The sequence below is a fragment of the Zootermopsis nevadensis genome, unplaced genomic scaffold, assembly GCF_977971745.1.
Source record: "Zootermopsis nevadensis isolate Lab colony 2312 unplaced genomic scaffold, Znev_1.0 Znev_ptg000075l, whole genome shotgun sequence".
NCBI lineage: Eukaryota > Metazoa > Arthropoda > Insecta > Blattodea > Termopsidae > Zootermopsis > Zootermopsis nevadensis.
This window is the reverse complement of record NW_028259206.1, coordinates 365,128-378,429: the sequence shown is the minus strand read 5'-3', so window position 1 is coordinate 378,429 and position 13,302 is coordinate 365,128. Positions and strand designations below refer to the sequence as shown.

The following is a 13,302-nucleotide window of genomic DNA, read 5'->3' as shown; positions in this document are numbered from 1 at the left end:
TAAAGTAAGCTTCCACATGAACAAGTATCCCTAATTCTATAAGCATAAGGGCAAATACACTTACATATACCACGTATCAACAAAAGTAATTTTAATGTTGATCCTGCTTTCTTGGTACTGGTACAAAAAGCAAGACCACTATTAATAACGAATCACCATGAAAACTTAGAAATATTTTAAAGTCATAATACAATACTTTCCCATCTTTATTTCGGTTATCAGACTGACTGGCCTAAGTACACATGTGGGTTTTGAAATCACACTCGCCTAGCACAGTGACACTGGCAGAAGCTGAGGACTCCATAGTGTGAGAGTGTAGCGCCCAGTATCATAACGAGCTGAAAACAAAATCTCAAACACAGTCTGATTGGCAAATGTCTGAATATCAGCTCGTACTTCAGGTTCAAAAGGCTTGCCATTTACGGAGCATTTGTCTTTAGGTCTTGGTGAAGCTCCAATTGGGATGGTGTAATTAATCTTCTGACCAGCTTTTACTACCATATCTTGTAGCAAAGTCTTATCAAACCATGGTGCCTCTGAAAAATAAATAAAGATTTCTTTGTGGAGATTGAATTTATGTTACATAATTGTAGTAGTGTTTTGGGACATAGATATCCCCATTATAAGGGAAGAGAAGGAGAAGGTAAAGAATATGAGGTTTTCACAGCGGTAAACATAAGGTCTATGATATACCAGGTTATAATGCCATGTAGCCTTGTAGGACAGAAGTGATATTAGACTGAAGATGGATGCGATGTGTTCCTCTAAATGTTGGTAACCACTTAAAATGACTATATAGCTTCATGGCAAAGAAAACCATGATTTTCAGAGAGGGAAAAAAATTTAAGTGATAATTTTTTAGAAGTACCACTAGTCTGTAGCTAGTTTCAAATTTATGAAAGCACAATTCAAAATTTGAACTGTGTAACATTTTTCAATGATTGTCTTCTGGGTTGTAACATCATATTGACTTGTAGGTAGATACCATTGAAGATGGCTGTCTTCTGACTCACCACCGTCAAAACCTCAAATTCTACATACATTGGTTTAGAGCTACACACTGTCTTTGTCTGAAGATTGAATCAGTATGTTTCTATGAAATGATGGTATCTATCTACACGTCGGCATGGTGTTACAACCTGGAAGGCCAAAACTGTCATCTTCACTGCCATGAGAAATTAAAATCTCACACAATATAACATTTTAATTTTAATTAACTTTTACAAATAAAACATCAATGTCTTTTTTGTTGTATATGTCAGGCATCCCAAATTTCCTATCTAAATTGCCAACATCACTCAAGTACTTACGGAATCTGGGCTTGGCAATAACTGATTTTTATGGTTCACTAAGTTCTCCCAAGCCACCTTTGTTTACTGCAATCACTCGAAATTCGTACTCTTCGCCTTCAGTGATATTTGGTGAGGTTCCTTTCGTTTTGTTTCCAGGAACCTCAGCTGCCTCCTCCCATGGACTGTTTGCAAGAATATAAGGTTTTATAATTATTATTTTGTTTAGGTTTTTATTATCTATTGGCAAAGTACATGCATATGCTAGGACAGCAAGTAAAACAGGTCACAACTGCTTCCATACACGTCTATGCCATGAAGTAATCACCGCAGATTTAAGGTATTTTACCAGCACTCACATGTAGAAAAATAGTGGTACAGAGATGTGGATCACAATCCCCAGAAAGTTAGAGACTGTGCTTAATCATAACATTTGGTGTCCATTAGAACATCTCTAACACTGAGCATAACCTAACAAGTTACATAAAAGCCACTGTCAGAATAGTCTTAACTGTATTAACATAAAATTCCGTTTTAGGTATTACCAACTCAAATACACAATTGTTACTGTCATTGTTATGAAAATAAAAGATTGTCTCCATGCAACTGTACCCACTAAGAAGACCAATGTTGAACCCCCAGATGATACACGAGTGAACATGTATCAGCCGTGGAATGATGGTGAAACAGGAAACTTAAGAACTCTGAGAAAAACCTGTCCCTGCGCCAATTTGTCAAGAATATACCCACATGGACTGCCCTTGGCATGATTCCAGGCCTCCATGATGAGAATGAATAACAAATTCCCTATATAATAGAATTCAGAGTGCCCAAGTACTTGCACTTTACTATTTAATTAATATAAATATTTCATAATCCTATTTTCTAACCCTCTTTATTATTACAAAGACATTATTGTCATTTTATATAAGAATATGTAAATTTATGAGGACTGTCATGACCATGATTTTTTTTACTACTGAACCTATTAACAGCACAAAATTGTACATGAGGTGGGGTCTGGCATAGTAAATAAAAGTTGTTCTATCTGGTACATGCTAGGTATGTGTTTACTAGGAACACCACCAATCAGAGTGAAGGTATAATTCTGACATATATTAAACCACAGGATTGAAGACAAAGTCATTACTGAGCAAATATATTAAATTTTATCACTTGTGCATTCCATCACACCTCTTAAACATAAAGTTCCAGAGTTAAGTCCGCCCAGAAGTCCTATACCAGAATGGGTTTAAATTCCCTATTCTGGTATGTCAAAGGTTAACCAATGGTCATGCAAAAACAAATAATTTTCATATTATAATAATAATAATCTAAAACACGTGCTATATACAGTCATTACCCAAAACTAGTCTCTCTTCTCAATAATGTACCAGTTATAGGAGATCCTCCAACTTTCTTGGGTGGAGTCCATTCCAAATCCACATGATCCTTGTCCCAGTCTGGAAGAAGAATTATAAGAAGAAGCATTGTTATGTGAATGATATTTGGCAACGTAATTTCTTACAGAATGTTACCAGTATCATTCTGAATTAGTTACACAACATTATACAGTAAATTCTTGTTTCTCTTAGTAGCGGATGAACATTATTGCATATTGCCTGTGGGAAAACAAAGAGTGGTCTACATCAGTACTTATGCAGTTCTTTCAGAAGTGATCTTTAACATCATTATCATAACTTATGAAACCTTTAAGAATTAAGTCTACTGTATTCTGTTATTCTTGCACTACACTTGTTTTGGTTTTCTTAATGAAGTTCCATTTCTGTGATTACAAGTTTAGTTACATTGCCTCTTGAAACATAAATTAGTGGTTTGTCTATACTACACAATTGATTTACTTCAGTTTAGACTTAATCCTCAAAAGCATACTAAGAATACTCAGAATACTAAGTGACGTTTCGGAGGGCGAAGAAACGGAAATTCTATGACCCGGACAAGACCACTATGACCCTTAATTACATTACACCATTCCAAACAGCTGTAATTCTATTATATTCCTGTCCGAAGTCTCTAACATAATTTTCAATCACAACAATCCTGAACAGGTTCAAAACTGAACTCCTGAAACAGTAATCAAGAGATATGCTAGTCTGGCTTGGATTGATGCTTAATGTAATCAAACTGGAATGCATCGAAACAGAAATACAGATGACAAAAGCAGATGCCACCCAGCAGAGCTTCGGGGATTAACTATCTAGTGCATAACTGTCCTCCGATGGACGCTAGGCATTCACACCCAGATAACCTCACATATTCCCTGTTCACGAGTAGCTACATGCGGGCTCACAGTCTGTGACACAAAACTAATCTCGCTGCATCAAAGTACCGAAATCCACACCCCGTCAACGAGCAGATGTCACACTTAACAGAAGTTCACGCAAAATTAACATACCTTTCACATCCTAACAAATTCCCGACTTACGAACGAAATTAGTTTCATCACGTGGCTTCCAAAACACAACACACGAAGAATAGGCCATTTTCTTTTTAGACAGGCACGCCAACCTGACAAACTGGAAAGAAACCCACGTATTGTGCACGATACGGGAGTATATAAAATTCACAAGAAATCGTAAATACATCCAGACAATTGCTTGCCACATCTGTCAATAACGAATTGCATCGTGAAACAGTTGCCAATCGATTTCATAACCACATATCTCGGAAAATGTAACCTATCCATTTGCGTAAAATTAGCCAAGGCTCTGAGATGTACATGTAATTATAAGGATTTCATTATGAAGTCAAAATTCTGTGGGTATGATTTAGTATCATATACTGAAATTATTAAGAGAAGACCTCTAAGGGACTTTCATGTACATGGCATGCTGTTTAGTCATGAGCTCGTAAACAGGATATTCCACTGTCCACCACTCGCACGGGAGAGAAGCCGTTAGAATGTAATGAGTGTGGTCACAAGTTTGCTAAAAGTTCAAAATTACATATGTGATGACATGTACACATTCCTTCAGAACAAGTATAAAAGTGGATAGAAAAGTTTTTTCTGTACAAAATAAAGTTATAAAAATTAAAACTAAAGGTTTATATTGTTGGGAAGGCTCCCATCTTACACGAAAACACATTTACAAATTAGTGATGAATCAATGCTTCTTTTGTGTTATCCCAATGCCACTGAAAGTAGATATGTGACTGGCAGGTAATGCATGAGGAACAGCCTATTATATCATCTTTAAGTCAAGCATTTAAAGGATCCTCATTGCAGTTCTGTATGTCAGTAAGAACATGCTGCATTAGGCTAAGGCTAGCTTTGGTTAGCTGGTTCCAGTTTGTTATCTTATTATCTTTATGCCAATGAAATATGTGGTACCATTTAGGGCTAAAGTTGCTACCTTAGAGGCTTTTCAAAATAACACATTTTTGCTTGCAAAACTTATGTGGTTAGTACATTTTATATACTCAAAGATATACAACCAAAACCTTTTACGTGTTTATTTTGTTACTAGATTAATTGCAATAAAAATGTGTATATACAGTATTTTGTATACAGACACATGTCCAGTAAGGTCTTATAAATTAATTGATATTAGGAGAATCAAGATTTTGGAAAGGAGTACACTTTACAATATACTGACTTTCTAAACTTCATTGATAATATGTTACAAGACACACCTGAAGATGTAGAATGCAAATTAACAAAACTGAATTCTACAACTTATGAGCTGGGTATCCTAACAATTTAGGTAACAAGAAGATATTTCAAGGAGTTGCTGATATCCTGGATGATGATATAAAAATAACAGAATTCCTTCAACTTTTGTCACACAATACTCCACACTATTCAAAAAATATATCGGAATGTTGTACAACACTGGTTTTAATAGCTGCTGCAAAGTCACAAAGTGCAATCCATGGTGGACATCTTGAACCCCATGCTATTTTCTTTCTGAAGGCTATAGCCTTCTGACAGGACTTCTCTGTACATGTGCGTACATACCACAACGCTGCATAGCTCATTATGTATTTTTATCTGATTATATAAACACACAGAAAATAAGGTATTTTCCAAACACTGACTTGCCACATTGTAGCAAAAATCTCACGGGTAATATTTACAACATAAACAAAGTCCTTGAAGTTTAAATTATTCACTCCATCACTTCTCCACTACTTGGTATTTCTCCAGTATGCACACGAGAAAGATGACTTTTAAGATTGACAAGTTCTGTGAAGCTTCATTCGCATACAACACAACCATATGGTTTCTCCCCGTGTGGATACCATAAAGCCTTCTCAGTTTTTCTCGCACTGGAAACTACTTATTGCACACATCACAATTATACGGTTTCTTCCCCTGTGTGTATGCGTTTGTGCGCGTTGAGATGTCCGCCCTGAGAAAAACTTTTATTATATACTTCACAAGTGTAAGGCTTCATACCTGTATGGATAAAACTGTGTATCACAAGATTTTCTTTCTGTGAGAAATGTTTATTGCATACTTCACATTTGTAAATCTTCACTTCAGTATGAATGCGATAATGTTTCTTCAAATCATCATTCCTTGAAAAGTTCTTGTTGCAAACATCGCCTTATCACATTTGTACTGTTTCATTTCCATGTGTGTTGTACGATGCACTGCGTGAGAACTTTGAATTACACATTCAAAAGGCTTCTCTCCAGTGTGTATATGGTAATGATTTTTGAGAGGTTTGTACCACTGGTGTTACCGATCAGGCATACGCGTTTAGTGAGCTTTGGCTGTGACGTAACAACATGGCGGATACGTTTCGTCAGAAAGAGTAGAGTAGAGTTTATTTACATTCCATAGATCCTTCTTAGGACTCAACCAAAGGATGTAGAACATGTCATTTCATACAATATACATACACTTCAGAACTTTCAACACAAGTACAAGAACGTATTTCACATATCAATGTACATAAATTTCAGATTCTGCAATACAAGTATGAAAAATAATTTTACAAATTAATATACATAAACCTCAGAATTTTATATATAAATACAAAACTTGCTTTACATATACGTAGATTATGGATATAAAGCTTAAACATTTTCAGCAGAGATGAAATCATCTACAGAATAGAAGGAGTGAGTAAAGAGGTAATCTTTCAATGCAGGCTTGAATACCTTTATATCATAATTTAGACTTTTAACTGTTGGTGGAAGATTATTAAACAATACCTGTATAGTACACCCCTTTCTGATATTTAGTAAAGTTAGCATTTGGCACATATAGATCATGTTTACGTCTTGTATTTAAATTATGTACATCTGTATTTTTTTTTTAAATTTATCCAAATTTTTCTTTGTTCTTTTATAATAAGTAATTCCTAATCTTAATTTCCTTTGTTGTCACCATTTACAAGTTCTGTAAGAGTGGTTCCAGTCTTCTTGATTCTGCAATTCTCTTGCTCTTTATCATGTCATTATACTTATAACATCATTCACATGCTGGAAGCCTAGTTTACACTTCTAATTTTCAATATTTGTATACCACCATTGGCATTTATTAAAGCAAGAGAAGGTGCTTCAATGTATATAGCCTCTGTGTGTGGGAGGCTATGATGCAGGACCTCCTTACCTGTTGATGAGCCACTTAAATTTGTACATATTAGTGTTTCACTTCTGGGTTCTAATACTAGGAAGTTTGTTACAAGAAATTAAAAGCTTCTTGTAGCAAGGATAATGGAAAGTTTATTGTAGTTTTTAGTAATTACATATACAGAGAATATTAACTAAGTTTTGAAACTTCCTGCACCTACATTTGAGATGCAATTATGGCCAAGCCAGGTTTATAAAATATAATTTTTATAAGAGAGTGTGAAGGTATGGGCTCAATTTATGTGGCTCAGTATACAGTCAAATGAACATGGTAATGAGCCTCTGGGTCCTAAAAAAAGGCAGATAATTACCTGTCACCAGCTGACTGACTATCAACTTCTCAAGGAGTCTGATTCATAGATTCAATGTGTATAGTTATTCTGTCAGATTCTATCTATTTCAAATCACAATATATCAGAAGTTGGTTCTACTTGGTGCTGGGTGTTCTGGTTGAGCTAGTTTAAGCCTTAAATGATTAAGTAGGGTTTTGTCCTCCCCTACTGTCACCTGAAGACAGAAATACAATGAACTTCTAAAGCATGTGGTTTTAAACAGAAATAAAACAGACAATGGACAAAGACCAACATAATAATTTTACACATTGTGTCACATCATCAGAAGCACATGAACTTCATCCATGGTTTTAGTTAAGAATGATTTGCTTAAGTGATGAATCTCAAATGAATATTATTTTGTGCAATAATGTTGTTACATACATAAGGATTACCTGACACAGAACAGAAAACTTATAAATTTAAGCTGGGTGCAGAGTTAACCCTTTCTTGTTCTACCATTTTGGGATCCAAATTCACTGTGATAGCTTTAACAGACACCATACCACATTCTGAGTCCTTTAATTCTGAGGACATTTAGTTCAGTATTTTGAAAGTATGTGGACTCCATCTTGTAATCTCTTGGGTCAGACTGTTTTGTTTAAAACTATCATCATATAAAAAACCTGTAAGACATAATAACATTCAGAGACATTATCAACATACCCATTAGGTTTCTTTAAATAAATGGAAGACAAACACCTGTGCCAGCTATATCTTGTTTACTGAATGGAAGTGAAACATTGCCATGACATTATACTTATTTTTTTAAATTGAAGGAGAGCAAGGATAACTCCCAAAAGTATAAAATAACTGAATTCATTATCTGCATAATATGATATTAAAATTTTTCCAACAAAACTTATATGAAGATAATTAGGTGGCACTTACATAAATGCCCACACACATGACATAAATGGACACAAGTGAGTATTATATTTTTGCTGGGGAAATACATTATTTTTTTAGTAAATGGAACATTAATTTGTACATTTTTATTAGCGCAATGTGACAGTGGCAATATATCTGGAATCATTAAACTGGGATTTGTTATGGAACTCATCTCGACACTGATGTAAAAACAAGAATGTGATGATGCAAGCTTACAGTGTCAATGGTGTTCTGTACCTGAAATAAAATGTTGTTATGCTTCAATAAGATATCCAGTGTACAAAATATATGTACACATTCTTATGATTTATGGCTTCAGGATGAAATACTTTTTGGTTTTTATTATATGGCTTGTCTGATCATATACAGAATTTTTTTTTGTCCAAATACCAGTATGTACTGGTATGGTCACATATTTTGCATCTTGTATTACATGCATATTCATGCCAGTTATATTCATACCAGAGGTATCGCTTCCCTTCTGCCCACTGAGTGACGAGTCTCCCTTCCTGGCAGGAGATGTTGAATAGAGCTGTCCAGATTGACCATGAGTGCCTCCTTGCTGATCATTATTGCGCTGGTTCTCTATTTCAGCCAGGGACTTTGCCCCATATCCTGGATCACCTTGTTTATATCCAGAATAGTGCCTGTGTCATATAATAAATACATGTCCATGTTAGCTCAGTAAAAAAGAGGAAATCTTTAGAGAAAATTATTCAGGAGTTAATTTCAATGAGGAATTTGTCAATTAAGCCATTTCAAAAAGACATTTGTACAAAATTCACTGATTTTGATACAAATAAATCAGTTGGCACCAGACATACACTACTTATTAAAAACTACAAAGTGTGCACACCTAATGCATGGTCCTAATTTATCACTTACAGAAATAACATTTAATAACAATATTCACAGGTCTTTCACCAAAGTCATATCATGTAACAATCCAGTACTTCACACTTCATAGAAACTTCAAAATCCCTATGTGTAATTCTTTACAGAAAAGAAAATGTGTCAATTTAATCCTTGCAGCAAAAGTGTAAGCTATGATAATTGAGGTCACATGCATCAAGAACTCAATAAAAGCAATCTTCTCACAAATGGTCGGTAATGTAGCATTTGTACACTCCATTGGTAGGTACAGTAATAGCAAAGAAAACATTGCTGAACACTAGGAAATACCAGATTTTTTTTACAATATTCTTTCATAACTGAGGGTGTAATGCACAAAAATTCTGGTGGGATGAGCAACAAAAATGACAGTAAACCTTGTGTGCATTTACCCATTCAAATCTCACCAACTTTAATTTAAAAAAAGCATAAATAATATAGACAGAATTCCGAAGTGTCTACATTGATCCACTCATTCAGGTTCAAACATTTTATATGTGCTTCAGACAATGCATGAGAATAAATTAGTGGAAAAGAACTGTGTATATCCTTATAAAGTTCTTGAACAATTCTATGTGCCACACTTTCTACAAGAACACACAGCATTTACCTTCTATGGATGATGATACACACACACAGATGGATGCAGCTATGGTGCAGATGATTCCAGATATGATCGGAATTATCACATTTAAGTGAGCGTAAAATGTACCCTGCTGTTCCGACATGTCTGGCATCACTTCTGGAAGAATGGTTTCTGAAACAAATTGAATTCAGAAGGTGAATATTAATGTACAACTAAGTTATTTAAAAATAAATGTATTATACAATAGATTTACCTGAATTGTAGTTAGTCAGTAAATTACATTTACTGTTATTTCAGTTAAATGTGCAAATTCTCATATTGTAAATATTAGGGTACATTTACAATTTCAATATCAGAGTTGTATATCCCCACTGAAAAGTGCTATATTGATACCCACCACCTGTTCTTGTCTTTGTGGCAAACAGAAACTCTTGAACACTGGATCCTGCATCATTGTGTGCAGCAATTCGTACTGCATACCATGTAGCAGGAGTGAGATCAGGTATTACTAGCTCCTCCTGCTGAAGGTTGTTAGAAACTAGCGTCCATGTTTTCTGGCCCCGAGAACGATACTCCACAATAAAATACCGCAGTGGACAACCCCCACTAGGCCATGACTCCAGGAATAATGTGACTGATGTTGAGTTTACCAACAGAAGATCATCCTGTGCAGGAACTCGGGGTGCTGTGGACATTAAGATTGAAAGTCTGGGTGGGAGACAATATCCATGCAGTTTTATAGCATATTATTGTTATGTATGTAATGACATACCATAATAATCACATTAATTTTCAGCATTAGATAACTACATTTACAATATTCATTTCGACCAGCATACTTTTAACTTAACTCTGAAATAACACTTAAGATCTGGGGTATATTACGTGTATACCTCCTCCTTTAGTGGTGGCAGTGACAACAGAACTTGGTTTCCCATTACCAACCGAGTTCACTGCTGTGAGGAAGAGCTGATAATTAGAGCCACACTTTACCCCATCCAGTGTGTATGTCTTCCGGTCTGGGTCCAGCACCACCTCCTGCCACTCCCCAGATTCTCATTTGTAGCTCAATGTGTGTCCTGTGGGACAAAATAATAACAAAACTTCTAACTGACTGACTGACTGACAGACTAAATGACGAACTTCTTGGAGAACAGCCAATCTTGAGGGGCTAAAAATTACTCATTTACTCAATAAATTCCTAATTTTTTATGGAACACAAAGGCTGATTGTCATGTACATGGCAGTCTTCAAGCCTTATTTATTACCTTTAGGTTAACATTTGATTTTACTCTCTCAGCTATAAACATTCACTATTGTTGGTCTGCACAGTACTGCCATCTAGCATGAAGAATTTTATGTTTTGAATGCTATTTTGATACTTGTGATGTTTCTCAGTGTTAAGTGGTTGTAATATAATAATAAAATTAACTTTTGTTAATGTAATATTCAGAATTTGGTTGCTATGTTTATAAGTTGAAGTGATTTTTATTGATGTGTATGTAGTAAGATGAGCCACAGTAGCTTCATCATTATAATGCTGACTACAGGCTGAAAAGCTGGGATTTAATTTCTATCAGGGGGCAAACAACTTTTCTCTTAGTCGCTGCATCCAAACTGGCTTTGGACCACACCCAATCTCCTCTCCAATGGGTACTGTAGGTAAAGTGGCCAGGCACCTCCATCTAGTGTTGAGGTGAAGAAAGAGTGAAGCTATACTACCCCACTACCTCATATGTCTTTATCATATGGTATATAATAAGTATCAATGACAACTTCACCTTTACCTATGAACATAATAGAATAATCCTTATAATGAGTTAAGATTTTTATTTTAAAGTTACATTCTTTTAGCAAAGCAGTAAAAGAATAATGCACAGCATGAGGGTTAAAACACTTCTGAAGCAGAACAGAAACCATGTCCACAAATTCAAATTCCTCCTTAAAACAACACAGTGTGGCACCATTTTTACTGTAACATTGTAACTGCGACTTGAGTCGGGCTATTCTTCCACCAATATATCAGGCAATTCTTTTTGTGCATGAAATAATGTAAAACTAAATTTTGACCCAGACTGGACTTATATATTTTTTTGTACTAGACCCTTAAATTTTTTTGTTTTCTTTTAATAAGAAAAGAATGGAGTCACTTTCAAAAATTTTCTGATGATCAAATTGTGTTTAATACAATATACAAAATAAGGCACACAGAACTCACCAATTACTGGACTCCCACCATTATCTGGTAGTCTCCACTGCAGAGCCAGGCTGCAAGTTGTCGTGGCAGGTACAGACAGATGAGGTTCGCCAGGAGGAACTTGTACTATTATCTCGTATGTGATTTCATCTCGACCAAAAACATTCTCTGCCAAGCAGGAGTAGTTACCAGCATCTTCTGGCCTAAGTGGACCAAGTGTCAATACCCCATCTGGGAGCACTCGTTGATGCCTGTTCCCTGACGATGGGGTAATGAAGTTACCAGAGGGACCACGCCAATTACGATTAGGTTCAGGAAGACCCACGCCATGGCATACTAACATAATGCTCTTGACCTGCTCCTCCTACCACTCGTCGAGAAAACGAAGCTATCCGTGCTGGGACTGAAATAGTGAAGGAATAACCACATACTCTGACTAGAGATTAAGCAGTATACTTGTGTGACTGGTTGAAGAAATGAATTACATTTAAAAATGTAAAACCAAATAAAGAAACAATAAAACAGAACAATGGGATTAACCCTTACTGATATAATGAAGATAGTAAATGACAATTTTTTCTGCAAAATAAAAAGCACAGCAAGTAGCACACCAGCTTCAGAACTTTCTTATCGGTAATGAATGTTAGAAAAATTAATTCTTTGTCCATTTTATGATTCTTGATATTGAGGGTTTTTTTTATTTATTTACAAGTTCCAAGAATCCAATAGTGGATATAGAACACGTCACAAACTCAAGTATAAAAACATAAAATACATACATTAAAAAAATTACATCTAGACAAGCAGCATACTAAATTCAAGACAATATAATTAGTATTTTTATTACAATAGTTATCCAATTAAGTACTCATCCACAGTGTAAAACGAGTGAGTAATTAAAAAATGCCTTAATGCAACCTTGAACTTTTTAAGATTATTTGAGGTATTCTTAACCTCTGTGGGTAATTTATTAAATATCTTTATACCCGCATAGTGAACTCCTTTCTGATAAATAGTTAAATTGGCTTGGGGTAGATACAAATTTTGTCTCTGTCTAGTATCAATAGTATGAGAGTCAATGTTTGATGGAAAAAGAGTTTTGTTTTGTAATACAAACAGTGATAAAGAAAATATATATTGTGATGCCAACGGTAAGATATCTAATTCTTTGAATATATTTCTACACGATACTCTATTGCTACATCCCATCATTGTTCTAATTGCCTTTTTCTGAAGGAGAAAAATAGTGTAACTACTAGATGAATTTCCCCAGAAAATGATGCCATAGCTTATTAAGGAATGAAAGAAAGCATAATAAATTGTCTTTAGTACTGAAATAGACATATATGGTTTCATATTTATAAGTACATAGCAAGCCTTGCTCAATTTTTTAATAAGTAGATCAATATGATTCTTCCAAGTCAATGCACCATCAATCATAATTTCCAAGAATTTAGTACAGAAGATATTATTAATGAATTTATTATTATAACTTATTGTGACAGTATCTGA

General features: G+C 35.0%; 1 protein-coding gene and 1 pseudogene across 2 annotated transcripts in view; both read right to left on the bottom strand.

Moving 5' to 3' along the window:
• Positions 1–267: 267 nt before the first annotated feature.
• LOC147871023 (myosin-binding protein H-like) lies at positions 268–2,780 on the bottom strand. The gene is made up of 3 exons (XM_087341464.1): positions 2,653–2,780; positions 1,350–1,474; positions 268–536 (listed from the first exon to the last, which is right to left on the bottom strand). Exons 1-3 carry the CDS (start codon positions 2,778–2,780, stop codon positions 268–270), a joined length of 522 nt encoding a protein of 173 aa, XP_087197590.1.
• Positions 2,781–4,748: 1,968 nt separating this feature from the next.
• The window catches only part of LOC147871022 (cell adhesion molecule Dscam1-like), a 28,178-nt pseudogene continuing 19,624 nt past the window's right edge, over positions 4,749–13,302 (bottom strand). The window contains exons 17-21 of the transcript XR_015532892.1: positions 11,812–12,193; positions 10,487–10,672; positions 9,991–10,278; positions 9,618–9,764; positions 4,749–8,763 (exon numbers count right to left, since the gene is read on the bottom strand). The product of XR_015532892.1 is annotated as a cell adhesion molecule Dscam1-like (transcript). The remainder of the gene's footprint in view (positions 8,764–9,617; positions 9,765–9,990; positions 10,279–10,486; positions 10,673–11,811; positions 12,194–13,302) is intronic.

What these genes read in the sequence shown, in the direction of transcription:
- LOC147871023 (XM_087341464.1), bottom strand. Translation starts at nt 2,780, where the DNA reads ATGCTTCTTCTTATAATTCTTCTTCCAGACTGGGACAAGGATCATGTG. An exon ending in AGAAGAGAGACTAGTTTTGG is followed by an intron (nt 1,475 to 2,652) that starts GTAATGACTGTA and finishes TCTTGCAAACAG; the next exon opens with TCCATGGGAGGAGGCAGCTG. An exon ending in AGGTGGCTTGGGAGAACTTA is followed by an intron (nt 537 to 1,349) that starts GTGAACCATAAA and finishes TTTATTTTTCAG; the next exon opens with AGGCACCATGGTTTGATAAG.